At 59.3% G+C, this 18736-nt stretch overlaps 12 protein-coding genes across 12 annotated transcripts; 4 read left to right on the plus strand and 8 right to left on the minus strand.

The window, feature by feature from the left end:
- Positions 1-32: 32 nt before the first annotated feature.
- On the minus strand, positions 33-1158 carry SPRG_07767 (hypothetical protein; the record flags this gene model as incomplete). Its single annotated transcript, XM_012346761.1, has 5 exons — positions 33-236; positions 292-560; positions 638-715; positions 760-939; positions 993-1158. 5 exons carry the CDS (start codon positions 1156-1158, stop codon positions 33-35), a joined length of 897 nt encoding a protein of 298 aa, XP_012202151.1.
- Positions 1159-1493: 335 nt separating this feature from the next.
- SPRG_07768 (hypothetical protein) lies at positions 1494-3866 on the plus strand (the record flags this gene model as incomplete). Its single annotated transcript, XM_012346762.1, has 10 exons — positions 1494-1814; positions 1870-2085; positions 2129-2354; positions 2405-2538; positions 2598-2742; positions 2798-2862; positions 2911-3120; positions 3164-3398; positions 3449-3585; positions 3638-3866. 10 exons carry the CDS (start codon positions 1494-1496, stop codon positions 3776-3778), a joined length of 1830 nt encoding a protein of 609 aa, XP_012202152.1. The 3' UTR covers positions 3779-3866.
- Positions 3799-4216, minus strand: SPRG_07769 (hypothetical protein). The gene is made up of 2 exons (XM_012346763.1): positions 4075-4216; positions 3799-4027 (listed from the first exon to the last, which is right to left on the minus strand). The coding sequence occupies exons 1-2, from the start codon at positions 4186-4188 to the stop codon at positions 3842-3844; spliced, it is 300 nt and encodes a 99-aa protein (XP_012202153.1). The 5' UTR covers positions 4189-4216; the 3' UTR covers positions 3799-3841.
- Positions 4217-4592: 376 nt separating this feature from the next.
- SPRG_07770 (hypothetical protein) lies at positions 4593-4880 on the minus strand (the record flags this gene model as incomplete). The annotated part of the gene is made up of 2 exons (XM_012346764.1): positions 4593-4671; positions 4699-4880. The coding sequence occupies 2 exons, from the start codon at positions 4878-4880 to the stop codon at positions 4593-4595; spliced, it is 261 nt and encodes an 86-aa protein (XP_012202154.1).
- Positions 4881-5045: 165 nt separating this feature from the next.
- Positions 5046-7394, plus strand: SPRG_07771 (hypothetical protein; the record flags this gene model as incomplete). The annotated part of the gene is made up of 11 exons (XM_012346765.1): positions 5046-5302; positions 5351-5438; positions 5497-5621; positions 5668-5706; positions 5760-6188; positions 6245-6330; positions 6381-6560; positions 6618-6842; positions 6895-6988; positions 7039-7325; positions 7382-7394. The coding sequence occupies exons 1-11, from the start codon at positions 5057-5059 to the stop codon at positions 7392-7394; spliced, it is 1812 nt and encodes a 603-aa protein (XP_012202155.1). The 5' UTR covers positions 5046-5056.
- Positions 7395-7638: 244 nt separating this feature from the next.
- Positions 7639-9153, minus strand: SPRG_07772 (hypothetical protein). Its single transcript, XM_012346766.1, has 11 exons — positions 9007-9153; positions 8874-8951; positions 8757-8818; positions 8614-8707; positions 8477-8563; positions 8357-8425; positions 8215-8312; positions 8093-8171; positions 7969-8040; positions 7868-7919; positions 7639-7821 (listed from the first exon to the last, which is right to left on the minus strand). Exons 1-11 carry the CDS (start codon positions 9106-9108, stop codon positions 7724-7726), a joined length of 891 nt encoding a protein of 296 aa, XP_012202156.1. The 5' UTR covers positions 9109-9153; the 3' UTR covers positions 7639-7723.
- A 145-nt stretch (positions 9154-9298) lies between these two features.
- Positions 9299-10370, minus strand: SPRG_07773 (hypothetical protein). The gene is made up of 2 exons (XM_012346767.1): positions 9803-10370; positions 9299-9747 (listed from the first exon to the last, which is right to left on the minus strand). Exons 1-2 carry the CDS (start codon positions 10292-10294, stop codon positions 9331-9333), a joined length of 909 nt encoding a protein of 302 aa, XP_012202157.1. The 5' UTR covers positions 10295-10370; the 3' UTR covers positions 9299-9330.
- Positions 10371-10482: 112 nt separating this feature from the next.
- Positions 10483-11337, plus strand: SPRG_07774 (hypothetical protein). The gene is made up of 2 exons (XM_012346768.1): positions 10483-10649; positions 10698-11337. Exons 1-2 carry the CDS (start codon positions 10527-10529, stop codon positions 11265-11267), a joined length of 693 nt encoding a protein of 230 aa, XP_012202158.1. The 5' UTR covers positions 10483-10526; the 3' UTR covers positions 11268-11337.
- Positions 11338-11481: 144 nt separating this feature from the next.
- On the minus strand, positions 11482-12646 carry SPRG_07775 (hypothetical protein; the record flags this gene model as incomplete). The annotated part of the gene is made up of 2 exons (XM_012346769.1): positions 11482-12428; positions 12478-12646. The coding sequence occupies 2 exons, from the start codon at positions 12644-12646 to the stop codon at positions 11551-11553; spliced, it is 1047 nt and encodes a 348-aa protein (XP_012202159.1). The 3' UTR covers positions 11482-11550.
- Positions 12647-12847: 201 nt separating this feature from the next.
- SPRG_07776 (hypothetical protein) lies at positions 12848-14452 on the minus strand. Its single transcript, XM_012346770.1, has 6 exons — positions 14309-14452; positions 13966-14261; positions 13655-13914; positions 13401-13599; positions 13236-13352; positions 12848-13180 (listed from the first exon to the last, which is right to left on the minus strand). The coding sequence occupies exons 1-6, from the start codon at positions 14400-14402 to the stop codon at positions 12878-12880; spliced, it is 1269 nt and encodes a 422-aa protein (XP_012202160.1). The 5' UTR covers positions 14403-14452; the 3' UTR covers positions 12848-12877.
- An 834-nt stretch (positions 14453-15286) lies between these two features.
- Positions 15287-16834, plus strand: SPRG_07777 (hypothetical protein). Its single transcript, XM_012346771.1, has 6 exons — positions 15287-15391; positions 15437-15690; positions 15745-15881; positions 15936-16055; positions 16109-16403; positions 16452-16834. The coding sequence occupies exons 1-6, from the start codon at positions 15340-15342 to the stop codon at positions 16734-16736; spliced, it is 1143 nt and encodes a 380-aa protein (XP_012202161.1). The 5' UTR covers positions 15287-15339; the 3' UTR covers positions 16737-16834.
- A 284-nt stretch (positions 16835-17118) lies between these two features.
- Positions 17119-17503, minus strand: SPRG_07778 (hypothetical protein). Its single transcript, XM_012346772.1, has one exon. It carries the CDS (start codon positions 17498-17500, stop codon positions 17171-17173), a length of 330 nt encoding a protein of 109 aa, XP_012202162.1. The 5' UTR covers positions 17501-17503; the 3' UTR covers positions 17119-17170.
- Between the last annotated feature and the right edge of the window lie 1233 nt (positions 17504-18736).

Consider the following 18736-nt stretch of genomic DNA (forward strand, 5'->3'; position numbering starts at 1 on the left):
TACTACATATACTACATGTGAATCACCTCTGTTTAGAAGCGGTTCTCGATGGCACTGGTCGCCCGCTCCCGAACGATGGGTGCGGTCGGGTGCATGAGCTGAGGGTGCGAGGTCGTGGCTGCGACCAAGTCTTTCGGGGCAATCCTCATCGTGCGCGAAGGCGAGCCTTCCGCCGCTGCACATGGCGACGACGACGCATGGCTCAGAAGCGCATCGGCGACGTTCTCCATGTAGCTCTACACCGCATGAGCGTTGGCAGTTGCAAGCGCAAGAGGATGCGCGTGCCTCGACGGCTGTGGCAAAGGCGGTCACGGCCTCGGGGTCCACGCGCTGGAGGCCTGCATGAAGCGCTGCTTGCTGCATAATGTGCTCGAGTGGCATCGCCATGGGCGTCACTGGTGCCCCTTCGGCGCATGGCGGAATCGAAGCGGCGTAGATGAAACCACCCGACGGAGCATGGCGTCGGTAGCCGGCAATGGTTTCGTCATCGCTGGTCGAGGCAAATGGCGCCGGCGTCGCGTCGTATACCGGTAACGGACGCGGTGTGGGGCAGGCCAGTGCTCATGAAGGGTCAAGGTTACTCCTTGTGCATGCTTGTATCCAAGAAGAGAAGAAAGGATATGGTCTGCGAGGAAACTCAGGTCGGTCGTCGCTTGGGCATCGTGGACGCAGCCTTGGGGCTCGTTCGCCATGATGCCAAGCAGCATGGCAATGGCTACAGCATAGCAATGCATCCTAATGCAAGGTGATCGAGTCTACCGTGCTCGTGGGTTTCGGGGACAAGGAGGTCGTCGGCCGTCGTCGGATCCGTCGGCGGATCTGCAAGGTCGTCCCTTGCACATGTCGATGGGGCAGCACCGATGGCCGATTCCTTGGCCATAGCCGCGCTTGCATGGGCGCGGCTCAGCAGCATGACGACCAGCCGGTTGTGCAGTCGCCCTACCATCCTCTTCCTCATCAGCATCGTGTGCCAAGATCCGAAGTCGACGGACGCTGGCGCGGCGAGAGCTCGGACGCGACCATCGCATGGAGCTCGCCGAGCGAGAGTTGCAATCGCATGTACTTCTGGAAGGCGCCCCAGTAGCGCTTCCATCGACCGAGCTCCCGCGTCCCGCAGAGGTCCTTGAAGATGGCAAACTTGAGCTCCCGGGCTTCCATGCTCTTGGATCGTCCAATTCGGCACTGCCACGATCCATGCCGAATTGGCGCATGCGACAGGAAACCAAATGCCGAATCTAACAGCGCCGACGCTTCAAGGCTATGAAGACGACTACAAGGCAACGAAGACGGGACGCGTCCGTGTGAGCTGCAATGCTAGACGGTATGAGAATGTAGCCCTTGTACGGTGGTGGTATCATAGCGATCGAGGTTTCTTGGGCTCTCTGGCGTCACTATGATCACTTCGCTTGGATTCGGCATTTCAATTCGGCATATGCCACGCAAAACATCATTTTCGCATCGTTCGACGTCGCGCCGTGATGCAGCGGGCCAGCATGCTGACCCGTCGGTGCTTCTCGACGGCCGAGATCGCGCTTGCGCAGCTAATCAACCCTACGAGCAACCACAAAGCGTGGCGCCATGCGCTCACGGCCTGGTCGTCGGACAAGTGGCGCGACGTGCTGCGCCTCGACGCGACCGTCGCCGACCACCAGCGCGCGTTCGCTACCATCTTGCAAGACCATGGCCCGATGAACCACTTCTACCTCCTCAAGCAGCATCCGGGTGTGGCACCCGAGCTCCTCGATCTCTTTCTCGACGCAACGCGCGTGTACCCGTACGAGCAAGTCAAGTACCGCGAGATGGACCTCATCAAGGTGCGCATGTCATACTACAGGCAATCGCATCGAGCATACAGCATGGCGTGACTAGATCCTGCGTCAAATGGCGCTGGCAACGAGCGAAGACGTCATGGTTACGACCGCGATCCGCGCGCTCCTCGACTTGGCGTCGTCGTCCTCGTCGCCGTCCGACGTGTTGCACCTCTACAAGAGCCTCGTCGCCGCGTCGTTCGAGCCCGAGAAGATACCCGACGCATGCTTGCAGGATGCTGTAACGACGCTGCTCGCCCACGACCATATCGATACGGTAGCATGCGCCATGTACGCTCCATACGGACTATTGCATGTAGGCCATCGATCTCCTCGCCGACTGCAAGGACACGACCGAGATGCTCGTGCCCATCGACCTATTGATTCGCGTCTTCGAGTACCTCGGTCGCCACGGCTCGATCGAACGCGCCACACGCACCGTCGACTTGGCGTTCGAATGGAACTTGCCGGCCGAGGCCACGACGCTCGCCGCGAGCATGCTCACCGCCTGTCTTGGGTCGGGCCATCTCTCCCTCGCCCTCGACGGTACACAGCCCGCGGATGATCTTTGCGCCATATTCATTTTGCTCACACAGTGTTTGATGCGATTCCGTCTGAAGTCTGGGCCGAGCCAAGCGTGTATGCGCTCGCGTCTGCGCTTCCGAGCAGCGTCCAGTTCAAGACCGACCTCATGGTCTTGCACGCACGGACGACCCACGCGCTCTCGCCGGTACGTACGTTGGCGTGGTCTTGGTCCCTGCGTGTGTTGTGCTCACACCAATGCGGTAGAGGGTCTTGGAGCGCTACCTCTTGCTGGCCCAGCAGGTCGATGCGCCAGCGTTCCTGCGTCAGCTGCTGGACGACGCGGCCGAGCGCGGCTGGTCCATGGACCTGCTTATCACATGTGCGAAGCAAACACCCCACTCGCCCGACTGTACAGCACCGCGTCTTACCTTGTGCGGCATGGATCATCTGACTCATGGTGGTAGACGAGCAGCTGGCCGCGACGTTGCTTTTGCACCAGCTGGAGACACGTCCGTCCGCACGCGTCGAGGTACTACTATCACTCTGCGCGTGCGAGGTTGGTAGATGCGCGCTCTAGATTTTGGCCACGTTCAAGGCACACGTGTGGAGCAAGACGTGGCTCCGCATCGCGAACCTCATGCTCGCGCAGCAGGTGCGGGATGCGCCGTCGCGGGCCGTCGCCTTGTACACATCGCTCTTTGCGTCGTCGGGCGACGACAACATGCACGTGCGCAGCTCGTTGCACCCGCTGCTCCTTAACCTCGCCAACCACGGTCATATCGACGAGGTACTACCACCTCGTAGGACGAGGCGTGGCGAGATGATCTTAGGTCCTCGCACTCCTCACGTTTGCCAAGGCCATGGCCATCAAGCCCCGCGCCGATGACCTCGCGACCGTCGCCGCCGGTCTGGCCAAGCACCCGCTCGCGGCCTTGCACGCGCGGCCTCTTCTTGCGACGTACATTGATCTGCTCACGTCGATGCGCATCCCGACGACACTTCGCGTGTGGCGCCACATGATCCTGCTCGCCAATGCGACGCACGACCCGACCTCGGCGTTTGCAGGTAGGTTTTGGCTGTGGCAAGCAGAGGCCCCTCATGGAACCACCTCATAGTGTACGCGGTCATGCAAGACAAGCGCATCAAGATGTCGGAAGCGATCGCACTCGAGCTTCTCCGCGCGGCACGCAAGGACTTTGGTCGCTTCACGCGGCTCTATGCCGACGCGATGGCAGCCAACGCAGGCTCCACGGTGATACCTCTTTCATTTGTGGCCGAGCGAGGGATCAATGATGATATGCTAGCGCCTCTTTGGTTTCGTGCTCAAGACCGCTTGCTACGAGCAAGACCCGGCGTTCCTTCGGCGGGTCCTCAGCGACATTGCGGCCAGCGCCTTCTCGTCGCGCGCCGCACCAACGGCGTCGCATGCACTGCCGGTCGTCTAGCCGGCCTGCGTCGGGCGTGTAGGAAAGGAAGTGTGGTCTTGTTAATAGGTAGTACAGCATACATTACGAGGCGGTCGTCGCTCGCCGGTGGGGCTTCTCGGGCAAGCGCAAGGCATGGCACACCTTGTGCCATAGCGTCGGCCACGTACCGCGAGGTACCTTGGATCGCACTGGTCGCCGTGCATCGAGGCTCAGCGTCGCGTCGTGGCTGCGCGACGCGGTGACGTCCGTTAGCGAGAGCGACGAGACCTAGCACGCGACAATGTGGCCTCGCGAGGAGCATGCGAGAGGCGTACGGAGGCGCGAAGGTAGTCGCGCGAGGGCTGGTAGCGCGTCTGGAAGCCGCCGGGGACCTCGTGGAAGCGGCCAGGCCGGGCGGTATCGAGGCAGCTGCGGCGGTCGTCTAGCATCGTCGTCGGAGGCGGTGAGATCTTGTGTGAAATTATTGCGACAGCAGCAAACCATGCTGCCTGTAACATCCGGATACGTAACATTCGGCAAATGCCACCAAAAAAGCTCACGGCAGGGGCACAGTGGTGATATCTCTCACTCGCGCTGCTATCCGTTCCGAGCCTTTTCCTCCAACCTTGTTGGCTGATTTCTTATCTCGGACCTTGGTCCTAGCCAAGAGAACGACTCTGCTTCCGTCTCGCCGCCGCAGGAAGCGACGACGCTGAGACTTGGCTGCTCATCCGGGCTCGTAAAGACACGAAAGGTGGGACGCGGACTTGATTGCTTGGTCTTTTCCGTGCCAAAGCAACGGCAAGAGCACGATCGTGCGCATGCGATCGTTGAACCCGAGCTGTCGGTCGCATCATTCCCACAGTGAAATGTGACTTACACAACCTTCGTCGATCGGACAAAAGGAGCCTGAAGCACGTGGTACGCTCCATCTACTAGAAACGCAATTGCAGCCGTACGGCAGCGCAATGTGCATACGATATCTGATCAACGGTTTGGTTGATGTGAGCGAGTCTGAACGAGTCCAAGTCTCAGGACTTGGCTGGATCTGAGATTCGTTCGTGGCGCCCATAGTTTCTCGTGTCGCACGGGTACGCATGTCGGATCCGATAACGACGCACGTCGATACGGCCGCCTCCATCTCGGCTGGATGGCGCTGCCCGCGCACGCATCTGCGCCATCAGAGGCCTGCTAGGGATGGATCGCGGTGCAGTTGAAGTGAATGTTGCGTGATTTCAGATTTTAGCAGGGTGTTTGGCTGTTTGCACAGCGCTCTCGCAGGCTTATTTTCGGCATTGCTCGAATTGGCGTGGGCGAATGGACTTGGTCGAGGTCAAGTACACGGCCGAGGACCGCAGCAAGAGCTTTGGGCTGCGGCTCATGCCCGCGACCGAGAACGGGTCCGGCGCTGTTCTTGTGGGCTTTACGGCGGAGCGCCGCCCGAGCATGCGCGACCTTCCGCCGTTCCGCTACCAGCTGCACTCGCTCGATGACATGGCGCTCACGGCGATGCCTTTCAAGACAATTGTGGCCACGCTCGCCAAGCACACCACATACCCCGTCGTACGCATCGCTATGACCTCGTCGATGCGGCTGCTCACGCAGCGCTAGATGGTCCGGTTCGTCTCGTGCCCCATGGCGTGCGAGCTCGCGTTCCCAACCAAGCACAAGAAACTCAACCTGAAGGTCGAGGAAGCAGGTAGTAGATGCATCTTCTCTCTACATCAAGTGCTCATGATGCGGATGCCATCTAATAGGTGGTCGGCTGCGTATCGTCGAGTACTGGAGGCCGTTCCGGACTCAGAGCCCGATCCCGAGCATCGCCCTCGGGAGCCACTACATTGCGGCCATCAATGGGATTGCCACATTGACGTCACAGCAGGTACGGCCCGTTCGGCATGCTACCGGCCCTTCCAGCGAGCATGCAGGTCATTGAGCTATTACGAACCGAGACGACGTTTCCAGCCGTACATTGGATGCCATCGCCCAGGTCGAATCATGCACATGCTCTTCTCTATAGATCGTGCACGTCTCGATCGAGCAAGACGACGAGAGCACGTTGGTCCAAGGAAGGCTCTTGAGCGGCCGCGCGACGCGGCAGTCCGCGAGCAGCCCGCCGCCACCCAAGCGAGCGCGGCCCAATGTCGTGGCAGCACCGACGCTGCCCTCGACGTCCATCGACAACCCGATCGTGCTCTCCGACTCATCCGACGGCGACGACGCCGCAGAAGCCAAGCCGTTAGCACCGGCTTCGGGCGCATTCTTGGTGCGCGGCAAGGCCGTGCGGTCGCTCTTTGGTGTCGGAACCATTCGCCACGTTGCGATCCACCCTGAGCATAGCATCTTCACCGTGCGCTTGCCTGGCGGCGGCGTCGGGTACTTTAACCGGCAAAGCTTGCACTGCGTCGACGAGGAGCCGTATGCGACGTACCTCAAGCGGCGCACCAAGGTACATACTTGTACCTGTATCCAAGGACGGTATCGATCCAGGACATGCGTACGTAGGGTCAAGTCGTTTTGACGTACGGCGACGTAGGTCGGCTCGACGACGGCCGGCTCTTTAACGACTCGATCTTGGAGTTTTACCTGAGGTGAACACCGAGCCTCGACGCGTGCAACGCAAATAACGATGACATATTAGCTATCTCTACGACACGCTGCCACTGCAGCACGCCACGTATATCTGCAGCACGTTTCTCTTTGGAACGTTCCAGCAAGCGCGCAAGAATGGACTAGACGCGGCGCACGCGGCCGTGAAGCGATGGACCAAGGCCATCGACCTCTTCGAGACCAAGTATCTCGTCGTGCCCATCAACGAGACGTACGTCCCTCCATGAACACAAGCGAGAGTATGATGATGATGATGTATGGGGTGTAGAGGGCACTGGAGCGTCGCGATTGTCTGCAATTTGAACCGGTTTGTCCAAGCCAATGTCTGCAAGTGCAGTCTCTTCCGTCCCGAAGCGATTTGCACACCGACGATCTGCAATATGTGCCACCGCCCGCGCGAGATCGAGCAAGGAATCAACGACAACGTGTGCATCGTGATGCTGGATTCGCTCAAGTGCCATCGGACGGTGCGCATCACAAAGTTCCTCCGCGAGTACGACGACGCACATACCGTGTAGACATGCGTGTCTCATATTGCGAACTAGGTATCTGCAACTCGAGTGGGATACGACCCATCGCAGCGTGCATGGTCCGCTGCTTCTCAACCAGAAAGTGCTGCCGGCCGTCGTCCCGCCGTGGGTACGTACCCTTCTCACGTGGGTCCATATCTATCTATGACGATCGAGTAGATTCCGCGCCAGACCAACAACTGCGACTGCGGCGTGTTTGTGCTCCAGTACGTCGAGCTCTTCTTACGCCGCCCGCCGCGCATCAACGTCGAGTTTGTTTTGGCCAAGCGCACAAAAGCCGCCGCCGCGAGCCTCTCGCTCCTCAGCAACGAGACGGTGCTGGACGCCACGTGGTTTGAGGACGCGGCGATTCCCGCCAAGCGAAGGCACCTCGAACACCTCATGCAAGACCCGCGCGTGGTGCAGTTGCATGCGCCCCCGATGGCCGACATGATGCCGACGTGGTCGTTTCCACCTTCGGGAGACCTCGTTCGTGCCGTCGTCTCGGCGGGTGATGTGCCAGCGACGATCGATGAAGACGAGTCGATGACGTTGCGTGGCGAGTCTTTAGAGGGGGATGACGCGATCGACGCCGCGGTGCCGGATGATGCGAATGACGACGACGCGACAATCGAGGTACCCGAGAGCGACGAGGGTTCGGAGGATGAGTCCAAGGAGGTTGTGGACGACGGCAATGTCCATAAAACACAGGTCGAGAGTCTCGAACCCCGTACCGTGTGGCCCAAGACTCTGGCACCCGCAGCAACACCCGTCGGTCGATGATTTCCAGGCGCTTGTTTTTTGTATCGAAAGCAAATACAAAGCGTCAACGTTTGTGTTGCGAAAGCACCGAGGGGTGTAGTAGCTACTTGCGGCCCGCGCCGTGGTCCTTGACGACGTCGAGGAGCGGACGCAGGCGCTTGCGGATGTCGAGGTCGGTCGCCAAGTCGTCGAGTACCTCTTCTACTACCATGGTCAGCGCACAACGCACCGCATGGTTCTGGAGGACCTTGGATCACGCGCAGGTCTTGTCGGGCCTCGGCGGTCGCCACATACGCCGTCTATGCCCATATTGTCACAACGACCCAACAAGGACCTCAGTGTACGTACGGGGTGCGTCTGAAAGTCTTCCGAGTCGCAGATTTGCGCCAGCACCTCGGCCGTCACGAGCACATCGTCGGGCTATCGAGAGGATGCGTTGGCGGGCTCTTACAATAGACAGAGGAAGTAGAACCGAGAAGGACGTGTGGTTGTGCTGGAGGTGCCAGAGCACGAGCTCAAACACTTGGCGTTCTTGGAGCAGCGGCATGATGCTAGTCAGGATGACGATCCATCCATGCTATGCGAGATGCGTACCGCGACTCGCCAATGTCATCGAGCCGCTTCATGAGGCCATGGAGGTAGTAGAGCACGATGACCTCTTGGCAGTCTTCGAGGTCCTTGGTCTTATAAAACTATGCACGCGGTTTAGAAGCAGAGCGATGTAGTCCCATGCTACCTCGGGCTCTTCGTGGCAAAAGGTGAGGACCGACGCAATGTACTCGACCAGCAGCGGGAGGTCCGTCGTCTGCAGCCACCATGTGATGCACCGCCGCCATGCAGATGAGGACGTTGGTACCTGCAGCGCCTCGACGTGGAGCCAGGCGTTCTTGAGCATGACGCCAAGGCCGCGCTCAAACTTGAGCAAGAGGTCCTTCGCTTCGGCCTAATGCGACAAGGACGCTAAGAAGATGGATCTTGAAGCGACGTGCGTACGTCGAAGTCGCGGCCGAGCGTGTTGCGCTCGTACTCCTTGTACTCGACGAGGAGGCGGAGGCAGAGGTTGAGCTTGCCGTCCTCGAGGATATACCTACGCCGCAGGAGCTCGTGGTCGTCGTACTAACGCATGGAGGAGATACCGCAACGCGAGCTCTTCGCACTCCCACAAGGTCGCGTTCTCCTGCTTGGGCAGCTGACGCTCCTGCGCATGATGATGAGGATGAGGTGGAGGAGGATCATGCTGCTCGCGGACGTACCATCTCCGAGATCTCGCCAAAGCGCGTCATGTTGCGGGCCATTTCCTTCCACTCGGTCGAGAGAATGGGATAGTCGCCCTAGTAGAGAAAACGCGGGTTTAGTTAGTCGATACTGTGGTGCCCTTAGTCGCACCAGAAACCGAATGTGGTTGCGGAGATCGGCCGTGAGCTTGGCGGTGAGCTTCTCGATCCCGTCGGCGTCGCTCGACTTTTCGTACCGGCCCAGACGCGACATACTCGATTTTTCAATCTAATCTGGTCACACGTCTGGACACCCACGGTCCGTTTCAGAAATCTTTGGCTTCCAGATTTGGCAACGGCACCAGACAACGACGGACCGACCTGCAACTCGCTGGCAGCGCGACGACGGGACATGCTGTCGGCTAGGAGGCGAGGGATATGCGCGCAGGAGGAAGGACATTAGATGGACTACTGCAACCGTTGTATATCTGTCGGATTAATGATGGTTAAAGCCGTAGAAGGACGTCGGCGGTGCGGGCGCCTTGATGCGCTCGTCGTACGTGCTGGCCGAGGGCGGCGGGCGGGTCGCTTGGTGCAGATAGGGCAGGTACTGCTGCGCCGGCGCCGTCTGCGCTTGGACGCTCTGCATGGCCTCGTCGAGTTGGCGGCGCGTGCTGGTCATGAGCGAGAGCTCTTTGGCCTCGAGGTCGCGCTGCTGGAGGAGCGTGAGATGATCGCGACGCGTCGGGTGGTAGTAGATCTCGAACGTCGCATCGCGACATCGGTGCAAGATGCTGTCAAAGTAGAGCTGCATACGTGGCATGTGGAAGCTCGACGTGACAACGCGCACGATACCGACGCGCAAGTGCCGCAAGAGCGGCAGCAGCGTCAATATGTTCTCGATCGTGTTGGCCTACGTCGCGGTGTCTCGCATGAGAACATGGATCGGTATAGGAAGGACTATTTACCGCGTTGCAGTCCAAGAGCACGTGGTGGGGCGAGACGCCGCGTTGCACCAAGTGGTTGCGGGCGACTTCGCACTCCAAAACGCCCTCTTCGCTGCCGTCGCCGCCAAACGGCACGACATAGCACGTCGAGCCTTGCTGCTGGACGATCGACTGGTACAGAGGCAGCGCTGTCTCGATGCGCTGGCTGAGCCACGGCCCCGGCAGGTTGGCGCGGCCCAATGGCCCGCCGAGGACGACGATCACTTGCGCCTGCTGCGCGCGACTCGGCTCGACGCGTTCGCCTTCCGGAATCGTGTCCAAGTTGGGCGAGATCGCTGGGTGCCGGGGCTCGGCGTGCGACGCTTTGGTGCCGGCGCCATCGACGCGCAAGCCGGACCGGAAGAGGTCACGACCCACGGCGGCGAGCAGCTTTGTCTGCTCGCTGCTGCGCTGGCGAGCGCCTGTGATTTGAAGGCGACCGCTGTCCTGGCGCAGGCCACTGACCTTGCGCATCTTGCAGCCGAGAAATCTAGAACCTCTCACGGCCCGCCACGATCGTGATGTGCCGATTTTAAAGCGTCGAAATGCCGAATTCAACCAGCTCCATCTTGGGCGTCTCCGGTAAGGTTGACGTTTTGGGATGCTGCGTCTCTCTGTCTGGCGCCAGTGAACGCCAGTGAGTTCCATTTCCAGGGCTCTAAGCTTCTTGCAACGGCACAACTAAGTTTTCTCTGCAAGACAAGCCATGGCAAAGCGTGTGCTCATCACGGGTGCGAACCGAGGAATTGGCCTCGAGCTGGCGAAACACTACAAGGCTCTGGGCTGGAACGTCGTGGCCGGCGTGCGCAACCCGTCTTCGGCGACCGAGGTGCGCTACCTGCCGTGTCCAGCAAGATCTAATGGATGCACGCACTAGCTTCGAAGCCTCGGACCGGAAGGCATTGTGGCCCTTGACGTCACCGACGAAGCGTCGGTAGCAGCCGCCGCCACAGCGATCGGCGCCGACGCCCCAATCGACATGCTCATCAACAATGCCGGCATCATCGTCAAGAGCTCGCTCACGAAGACGACGAAGGCCGACTTTTTGCGCCAGTTGGAAGTCAACACCGTGGGCCCGTTCCTAGTCACCAAGGCGTTCATGCCCAACCTCAAGCTTGCGGCCAAGCAAAACGATTTCGCGGTCGCCGCTTTCCTTTCGGCCAAGATTGCCAGTATTCAGCTCAACACGCAAGGTGGATACCACGCGTACCGCGCGTCCAAGACGGCCCTCAACGGCATCGCCAAGACGCTCGCTGTCGACATGGAGCCGCGTGGCATCTCGACTGTGCTCCTGCACCCCGGCTACGTCAAGACGGACTTTACGGGCCACAAAGGCGACCTGTCGGCCGAGGAAAGCGCGCGCGCGCTCGCAGCGATCCTCGGCAAGGTGCGCAAGGGCGACAAAGCCTCCTTTTACGACATTGACGGCAGCAATTTGCCGTGGTGAACCGATTGCTCCTCTCGATGTGCTGCGGATAACATGAAAAAGACAGAGCCTTGCGATAGTATGGAAGGACCATGTCGCGAGGCGCTATTGCGCTGGTATCGCAATCGGCCATACTAGTGCATGGTACCAAGTACACGGGCACGAAGAGGGTCCTGGTGGAATGCGACCACCCGGTCGAGTTGTTGTGGCTGTCGGCCTCGTGCGCCGCCAGTGGGACATGGAACGGAACAGCCGACGGACAGAGATGTACTATCTCGACACGACTGTCGTTGTCGTTAACAGATTAGGCACTGGTCGTCTCTGGCAGTGGCACTTTGCTGTAGAGCATCACGGGGCGGGACCAGTTGGTCTTGCCCAGCGGCGTCTTGAACGGGAAGAGGTCGCTCAAGTGCGCGTCAATGACGTCGACGACGTTGTGCGTGATCTGAAGCGCCTTGAAGGACGCAGGAATCGTGTGCTTGAGCCGCTGGAGCCGGCGCGTCGCAGTCTTGTAGCACTTGTACGGCTGCGGCTCGAGGATGAGGTGCGTCGTCTTAGCCGCGACGAGGTCGAGAAAGTTGAGCAAGCCCGCGTCGCCATGATTGAGGTGGATCCACATGGTAATGCTAAAGCACGAGATGAGATCAAACGACTTGTCGGGCGTCTCGGAAAGGAAGGCGTCGCAGAGCGCCGCGAGCCGTCCGCCCTCCATTATGTCGGCAACTTGAAACGTCAGCGCGGGGTCGGACGGCGACACAAGCGTATTCGCACGACCGATGAGCTCCGCATCGACGTCAATGCCAAGCGTGCGCAAGTCGAGAGGCACCTTGGCAAGGTCATCGGCCATGGCCGGCACGATATTGGTCGGCGCGGCGTCGGACGGTGCTGCGATCGCGGCCAGCCGCGCGAGCGCCTCGGCGGCGGCTTTGGCCTTGGCGACCTTTTTCGAGACGCCGTCGCCGGCCCCAAAGAAGACGTTGGCGATAAAGACGTGCAAGACGAAGTGCTTGCGATGGCCCGACCCGCCGTCTTCGATCGTCACGTACTGGGGGGCCATTCGATGCTTTTGGATCGCTTCGTTGAGCTCGCTAATGCTGTCGACCGAGAACGTTGTCGTCGTTGTCGTTGCAACCGGCAGCGCGCCGCTCACAAGCGCTTTGTGCACGGCCTGCGTGAGCTTGCCTACAGCGAAGCATGCTCGTCCATGGTCGACGCCGCCAACGAGTCATACCTTCGTTGCAGCCAATGTCGAGGTAGTAGGCGCGCCGCCCGCGCAGAAGGCTGCGAAGGCCAGCGCGGACGCTCGGCGAGAGGAACCGGAGCCGCTCTGCCTCGGGGTTGAATTCATAGTAGTCGTGGAAGTTGCCAAAGACATGCTCGACGGCGAGGTCCGCGTCCATTGCGGCCACCAAACTGAGCGACCTCGGCGTGATTGGACAAACAGTGGCCAATCAGCGTCGACCCTGCTAAAAGGGCAACTTCAGCCAAGATTACCGACCACGCCTCGTGCACAGGGCCAGAGCAGGGGCCAGAGCACGGATGGTCGTCGCAGCAGTACTATTAGTAGGCCAACTCGTTGCTGCATGACGGCCAAAAAGAATGCAACCCTCCAGAAGTGTTGTTGAATGTAGTTATCTGGCGGCGGACGGCTGCTGCGGCGCGCGCTGCGGCATGAGCACACCGTAGGCACCGAGCGGGCCCATGGCCGAGATGGACGCGCCACGGTGGGCCTCGATATCGGCCGTCGCACTGGCAATGCTCACGCCCTTGAACGCGTCCGAGCCCGTCTTGGCCGCGATCGCGAGCTCGTCCTTGCCGTTGACGCTGCCGCGGCAGAGGGGCGACGGCGCCGTGCACGTGTTGAAGACAATCTTGTTGGACGGCAACGCACCCGCCCACGGCTTGGCCAGCATCAAGGACGGTAGCGACACCGACTATTCGTAGCCCGCGAGACAATGTGAGTGCACACCGTCGACGGATTGAACGCACCGCGTGGCGGCCAAAGAGCTCGAGGCTCACGAAGTCGACGCTTCCTGCAATGTCGGGGTTGAAGCAACGATAGGTACCCGACGCGTCGCTGGCCGATTTGCAGCCATTGTACGTTTTCTATCCACGTGCTATAGAGACAGGCTGGGTCATGCAACAAGTGGGTACCGAGGTCGTATCAAAGGCGGACGCCAGCTCTTCCCAGGACAGGGTCAATCGCGGCGCGTCAACGGCCGCTGCGTCCAGCGCCTTGCGGAGCGCGGCCATGTACTTGACCGCTGTCGGGCTGTAGTTGGTCTTCCAATCGCCACTGTTGCTCTTGTCGTTGCCACCCACGTCGACAATGTGCACGCCGTCAAACTTGGACCTAGCCACACCATTACGATGAGGCCATGGACTCGCATGGAGTGGGGATGGCAGACTTGGTCACGTGGGCGACGACGGACGCGACAAAGGCGTCAATCTTGGCGTCACTCGTCAGCACCGATGCGAACGACGTCGACGGGCCGCCGATGACGGCGATCTGCTGGATGCAGCGCGACCGCATCTCGAGCATGCAGCGCGAGATGCGCGTGCTAGCGTCCGGAATCGCCGGCTTGACGATGGCGCCCGTCGCCGGATCCAGCGTCGCGGCCGACCACATGATGTGGGTGGCAAAGCGCACGTCCGGTTGCAGAAGCAGCTACACGCGGTCGCATGAGCCGATTTCAAAGCCGACGATGGCGGTGCGTACGTTGCGGCACTCTGTCGAGGCGTCCCAGTGCAACGCAAAGATGCGGTCTTCGGCGACGGGCGACGAGCACTGGTAGCAGTCGTTGTGCAGCGGGTCATAGAACTGACCGCGCGAGCATTTGGACGCCTTGTTGCGGAGCTCGCGCCACGTCATCTTGTGATTGATGGCCATGCAGCCGCCCTGAAGGACATCGGGATCGTTGAACTGGATGCGCGTGAGGTTGCCCGTGAACTCGTCGAGCCAGCCCTCGTGGTACGAGAACGCGCCCGAGTAGAGGAGTGTGCCAACGGCAAAGACTACATGGTGGTGAGGCATGGGTAGATGCAGTAGGCAGACGTCGTACGCGCCACGGGCAGCGGCCACCAGTGGAAGCCGGCCGAGTCTTCCGAGATGTACCAGCGCTTGGCCTCGGCCTTGGTCGATGGCAGCTCCTTCATGCTTGGTTGTGGCCAGGTGGCAGAGCCGACAAATTACTCGCATTGCAACCCGGCTCCATAAAATATTTTACCTGGATACCTCCCACATACAAACAAAGCGATATTAAAATTCCGAAAGACACACCTTCGAACGGGTCCGTAGAGACGCTATCCGGATGCATGTACTTTGTAAGCGAATTGCTGCTGGAATGTGCATGTAGCATGCCTACATCAGTGTACATAGTAGCATGCCTACATCAGTGTACATCAGCGCCTACATGTATATATTGCAATGAATATTTCGCGGCGCTGCACGGTGTAGAGCAGACGAGCAGCCAGGAGAGCGGGGATGCAGTGCCTTTCAATATATTGTGTGCATTGGGGCCATCATACTGCGGCTGGGAACCACTCGAGGTGCAGAGAGCCGCGGGACTGTGCGGAGGACATATCCATATTCAAATATTGACCGCAGAAGCGCGCTCGAGGACGCACTGGAAAAGACGTTCGCCCTTTTCCAACGGACTGAGCGTCGTGAAATGAGCAAGGCGTGGTTCGTCGTGCACTGGTGCTGCTGCGTGTCTTGTACCCAAGGAATTCAGCACAGTCTTTTTCGCTAGAGAATGGAACAGTCGGAATGGGCGACGGATATTGCATGCTCCTATGGATATTCTCGTATTTCGGTGTATATTTCGCTGCTACATAGGGATATAAATAACGGGATATCACCGTGGCCGTTGTGCTCGGCGTGGATAGCTCGTCGTCGCGGGCTTCCTCTGCACATTCGATCGACTCGGTCCATGGACTCTAGATGTGGTGTCGTCTCCACGCTGCGAGCCAGCGCGCCCATGACACTTCAATTCCCACAAACCGGATATGTAACCAGCCGCAGTAGCCAATCAGAAGCGGCGAAAATTGGCCTTTTTCCAGCGTCTTTGCCAGAACCAGTCTCGGAAAAGTCATGGCCAAGGCCGCGTCGTCTGGCTGCCACTGGTGGCCGCTGCCCATCCTAAGTACGTCCGCCGAGCCGGCTACCGCTCGCTAACACAGTGCCCTAGTCACGGTTGTCGCCGGCGCCAGCGTCGGCATCACATACGTCACCAAGACCGGCGTCTTTGGCTCGGGCAGCTCGTCGTCGTCAAATAATGCGGTCGTCGATGGCACCGTTGTCAGTGGCAACACGACCGTGCCCTCCACGTGCAAGTCGCGCGGCAGCTACCTCGACGGCAAGACGTGCAAGACGTGTCCAGGCACGAAGAACGGCAAGTCGTTTGCTATCTTTTGGGAGTCGCAGACCGACGGCTGCCTCGATGTACGAAGCTACTTGTATTGCAATGCTAGTCATGCCAACGACGACCACTTGTAGTTTGTCAAGAGCGAAGCTGCGCAGTACGTGACCCACGTGTACTGGGGCTTTGCGACCATCGGCACGGACGGGTCGGTCGACCAGACGTTCCAGGGCAACGACGCGACGCTCAAGGCGTGCATCGCCGCCATGAAAAAGTACGACCTCTGGATCCACAGTCCCGATCGATGTATATCCTCGCGTTTATGTAGCAAGTGCATCAAGCAGTATGCGAGTATTGGCGGCGCCAGCGTCCGTGCGAACTTTCTCACCATCAACACCCCCGCCGCCTACGCCAAGTTTGCCAGCACGGCCACGTCCCTCGTGCAAAAGTTTGTCTACAGTCTACAAGACACTATTGATCAACCGCTCATACTCTTTCTAGGTTTGGGTTTGATGGCGTCGACATCGACGACGAGAGCGGCAACTTGGGCGCCAAAGGTGACTGGAAGACGAACGCCGGCCCACATGTCATTGGGTATCTCAGTGCATTGCGCAAGGCGCTCGACGGGCTCCCGCTGAAGAGCGGTGAGCCCAAGTACATCGTTACGTGGGACGAGCTCCCGGCCGCGTTCGACAAGACATGTAATGACGCAGGCGGTGACTACAGCCGGTGCTTTGAGCCCAAGATCCTCCAGTACGTCGATGAAGTCAACAACATGATGTACAATGCCTTGAGCGTACGCAGCCGATCTCCCTCTCAACCTCGCGTCTCAAACAATGTGTAGGCGACGATGGACGGATGGCTTGCGGCTGTGCCCACGACGTGGGCGACAGCGATCGGAAAGGACAAGCTGCTCATTGGCCAGTGCGTCGGCAAGGGCGCGGGGTCGGGCATCTGCGGCGAATACGGTGACGCGCCGTCGCCCAAGCAGCTCGTGGCCGCGGCGTCGGCCGGCGCCAACTACAAGGGCGCGATGCTATGGACTGGCTCGTACGACTGGGTCAACGGCCAAGGCGGCGTCATCACTTCGATGGGCAAGGCCGGCAACTACGGCACGGGCCTCAAGTAGGCACCGACGTCCTCGTATTTTTGTTAACGTTACTCTGTAAGCCGTACGACGTGGGATGTATTACCACGAGGCGAACACATCATTAGTTTCGCAAGCTGATGCATGTGCAATTCCTGCGCAAGACGCTCCACTCTTCTGAGGGCTGGCTTGTATCAGCAGCGCAGGTTAAGATCCCTTGGCTAAGAGCCAGGCTGAGAGAGTTGGTAGAGATGCAGAACAGCATCCAGCAAGAGATAGGGTTTCACCTCTGGTTGACCATGTAAGCCATGATGGAGATCTCGGGACGTAGCAAGGAATAAGAACTGGATGGTTCAGTGCAAGTGATGGAACTCTCAAGTGCGAGACAATACCACGATGCATTACTTGCCTTGGCGAAGGCCAACCCCAAGGTGCACTAGGCTATCATCGCATGGAAGGTGTGCATACCGGTAACGTCACGTGGACGACGCGGACTCGACCTCGCGGCGGTACGTGCGCAGAACGTTCCAGTTGACGCGCTCGACGGACGTGATGCCGGACGGAAAATGCTTGGCAAAGTCGTCGCGCAGCGTCGCCGTGTGCTCGGCAAAGTACCGGTCCAGGTCGAGCTGCGAGTCGGCGAGGTACCGCGTGCGGTAGCTGTGCAGTGTGCTCTGCTCAAACTCGATGAACGCAAAGCAGCCCGTCGCGAGGATCTGCGGCAAGTGGCGCTCCGTCATGTACTCGGCCAAGCGGTCCGCGACCGCGGGCTCGCACGTGACGACGACTTCGTAGACGACCGCCATTGGGTTGGAAAGTGCGGCTTCGTATCCGGACGCTTGAAGTTGCCGTTCTGGCTCCGAGCTTTAACCGATGGGTTAAATGCTTCGAGGGTTGCGTTTAACGTGGCGCAAGATCGCCACAAGCTTGAGTTGCCAAGAAGCTATGCCAACCAAATCCCGGCTGACGATTCGCTAGTAAAGTTTAGACCACTTGGGCTTCGGCAATCATGAAGCATTGTTTCACGGACCCTAGGACCAGAACAACTAGGACCGCACGACGGACCTGGGGGACCGATGAAAATGGCGGATCTGGCAGATTTCAAGAGAGATTCTGGACGATCAGCTGTTGGACGTGCACTGCTGGGTAGATTCTCGTCTGATCTCCAGTGATACCTCTGAAAAATGACGTTGAGCGGTGGATCTCATCAGATACAGATGCCGGCATCAGCAGGCAGCGGGAGGATTCGATGCCCCGCCTCGTGCCTTGCCGTTCGGAAGGCGAATGGAGCGGTTCGCTGGGAAAAGTTCTGCGAACGGTGCTGCTGCCAGAACGCGTCAAATCGAATGCGTCCGCACGCGTCGACGCGAGTAGCGCTGCGTTGTAAATTCATCATGTGGGTTATACTCTGTTGTCCTTAGTATCCTTAGCGTACGGATACAAACGCCTACGGTTAAGACGTACTAGCGATTTGACTTGGGTGGCCGCTGGCTCTTTTGGCGTGCGTCGATCGCAGGGATGGATGAGTCGTCTGCAATGCACAACACGTCGTTGTTGTTCCAGTGCGACGCCTTATAGTCACATCATATAGGACCAGAAACCACCTCGACGAGGCAATCGAATCGTTCGCTGATGATTCCGCGACCGGCCTAGTGTCCTCATCGATACGTAGGCTTTTGGCACCGTGTGTGGAGTTGACAGAGTTGATGCGCCTGTGACTTGTGGCGATGAGTCTGACGACGACGCAAGAAGCACACTATGGTCAGTGTTCGGGCGACCCGAGTACAGTAGTATAGCGACGTATTGCAAAGCACTGGTCTCCGTGTGGACGGTAGTTGCCGGCAACGAGAGTGCTCGTAGCGTCATCGATATGCAACAGAGCGTATTTATAGCAACAGCCACGACAACCAGTCTCACTAACACACTGCACTGGACAGAACGCCATGTCTGTGCCACCGATGGCTGCGTGCGACCTTGAAGGCGTGGCTGCATAGGCAAGTCGTATGTTGATGCTAGGTATATTGAACGCAACGACGGATCAT

The sequence above is a fragment of the Saprolegnia parasitica genome, assembly GCF_000151545.1.
Source record: "Saprolegnia parasitica CBS 223.65 unplaced genomic scaffold supercont2.31, whole genome shotgun sequence".
NCBI lineage: Eukaryota > Oomycota > Saprolegniomycetes > Saprolegniales > Saprolegniaceae > Saprolegnia > Saprolegnia parasitica.

What these genes read in the sequence shown, in the direction of transcription:
- SPRG_07769 (XM_012346763.1), bottom strand. Translation starts at nt 4,188, where the DNA reads ATGCTAGACGACCGCCGCAGCTGCCTCGATACCGCCCGGCCTGGCCGC. An exon ending in GCGACTACCTTCGCGCCTCC is followed by an intron (nt 4,028 to 4,074) that starts GTACGCCTCTCG and finishes GTCGCGTGCTAG; the next exon opens with GTCTCGTCGCTCTCGCTAAC.
- SPRG_07772 (XM_012346766.1), bottom strand. Translation starts at nt 9,108, where the DNA reads ATGTCGCGTCTGGGCCGGTACGAAAAGTCGAGCGACGCCGACGGGATC. An exon ending in GCAACCACATTCGGTTTCTG is followed by an intron (nt 8,952 to 9,006) that starts GTGCGACTAAGG and finishes TTTCTCTACTAG; the next exon opens with GGCGACTATCCCATTCTCTC. An exon ending in TCCACGTCGAGGCGCTGCAG is followed by an intron (nt 8,426 to 8,476) that starts GTACCAACGTCC and finishes TGGTGGCTGCAG; the next exon opens with ACGACGGACCTCCCGCTGCT.
- SPRG_07773 (XM_012346767.1), bottom strand. Translation starts at nt 10,294, where the DNA reads ATGCGCAAGGTCAGTGGCCTGCGCCAGGACAGCGGTCGCCTTCAAATC. An exon ending in TGCTCTTGGACTGCAACGCG is followed by an intron (nt 9,748 to 9,802) that starts GTAAATAGTCCT and finishes ACCGCGACGTAG; the next exon opens with GCCAACACGATCGAGAACAT.
- SPRG_07774 (XM_012346768.1), top strand. Translation starts at nt 10,527, where the DNA reads ATGGCAAAGCGTGTGCTCATCACGGGTGCGAACCGAGGAATTGGCCTC. An exon ending in ACCCGTCTTCGGCGACCGAG is followed by an intron (nt 10,650 to 10,697) that starts GTGCGCTACCTG and finishes TGCACGCACTAG; the next exon opens with CTTCGAAGCCTCGGACCGGA.
- SPRG_07776 (XM_012346770.1), bottom strand. Translation starts at nt 14,402, where the DNA reads ATGAAGGAGCTGCCATCGACCAAGGCCGAGGCCAAGCGCTGGTACATC. An exon ending in GTCGTCGCCCACGTGACCAA is followed by an intron (nt 13,600 to 13,654) that starts GTCTGCCATCCC and finishes TGGTGTGGCTAG; the next exon opens with GTCCAAGTTTGACGGCGTGC. An exon ending in CCGCCTTTGATACGACCTCG is followed by an intron (nt 13,353 to 13,400) that starts GTACCCACTTGT and finishes GCACGTGGATAG; the next exon opens with AAAACGTACAATGGCTGCAA.
- SPRG_07777 (XM_012346771.1), top strand. Translation starts at nt 15,340, where the DNA reads ATGGCCAAGGCCGCGTCGTCTGGCTGCCACTGGTGGCCGCTGCCCATC. An exon ending in GTGGCCGCTGCCCATCCTAA is followed by an intron (nt 15,392 to 15,436) that starts GTACGTCCGCCG and finishes ACAGTGCCCTAG; the next exon opens with TCACGGTTGTCGCCGGCGCC. An exon ending in TGCATCGCCGCCATGAAAAA is followed by an intron (nt 15,882 to 15,935) that starts GTACGACCTCTG and finishes GCGTTTATGTAG; the next exon opens with CAAGTGCATCAAGCAGTATG.
- SPRG_07778 (XM_012346772.1), bottom strand. Translation starts at nt 17,500, where the DNA reads ATGGCGGTCGTCTACGAAGTCGTCGTCACGTGCGAGCCCGCGGTCGCG.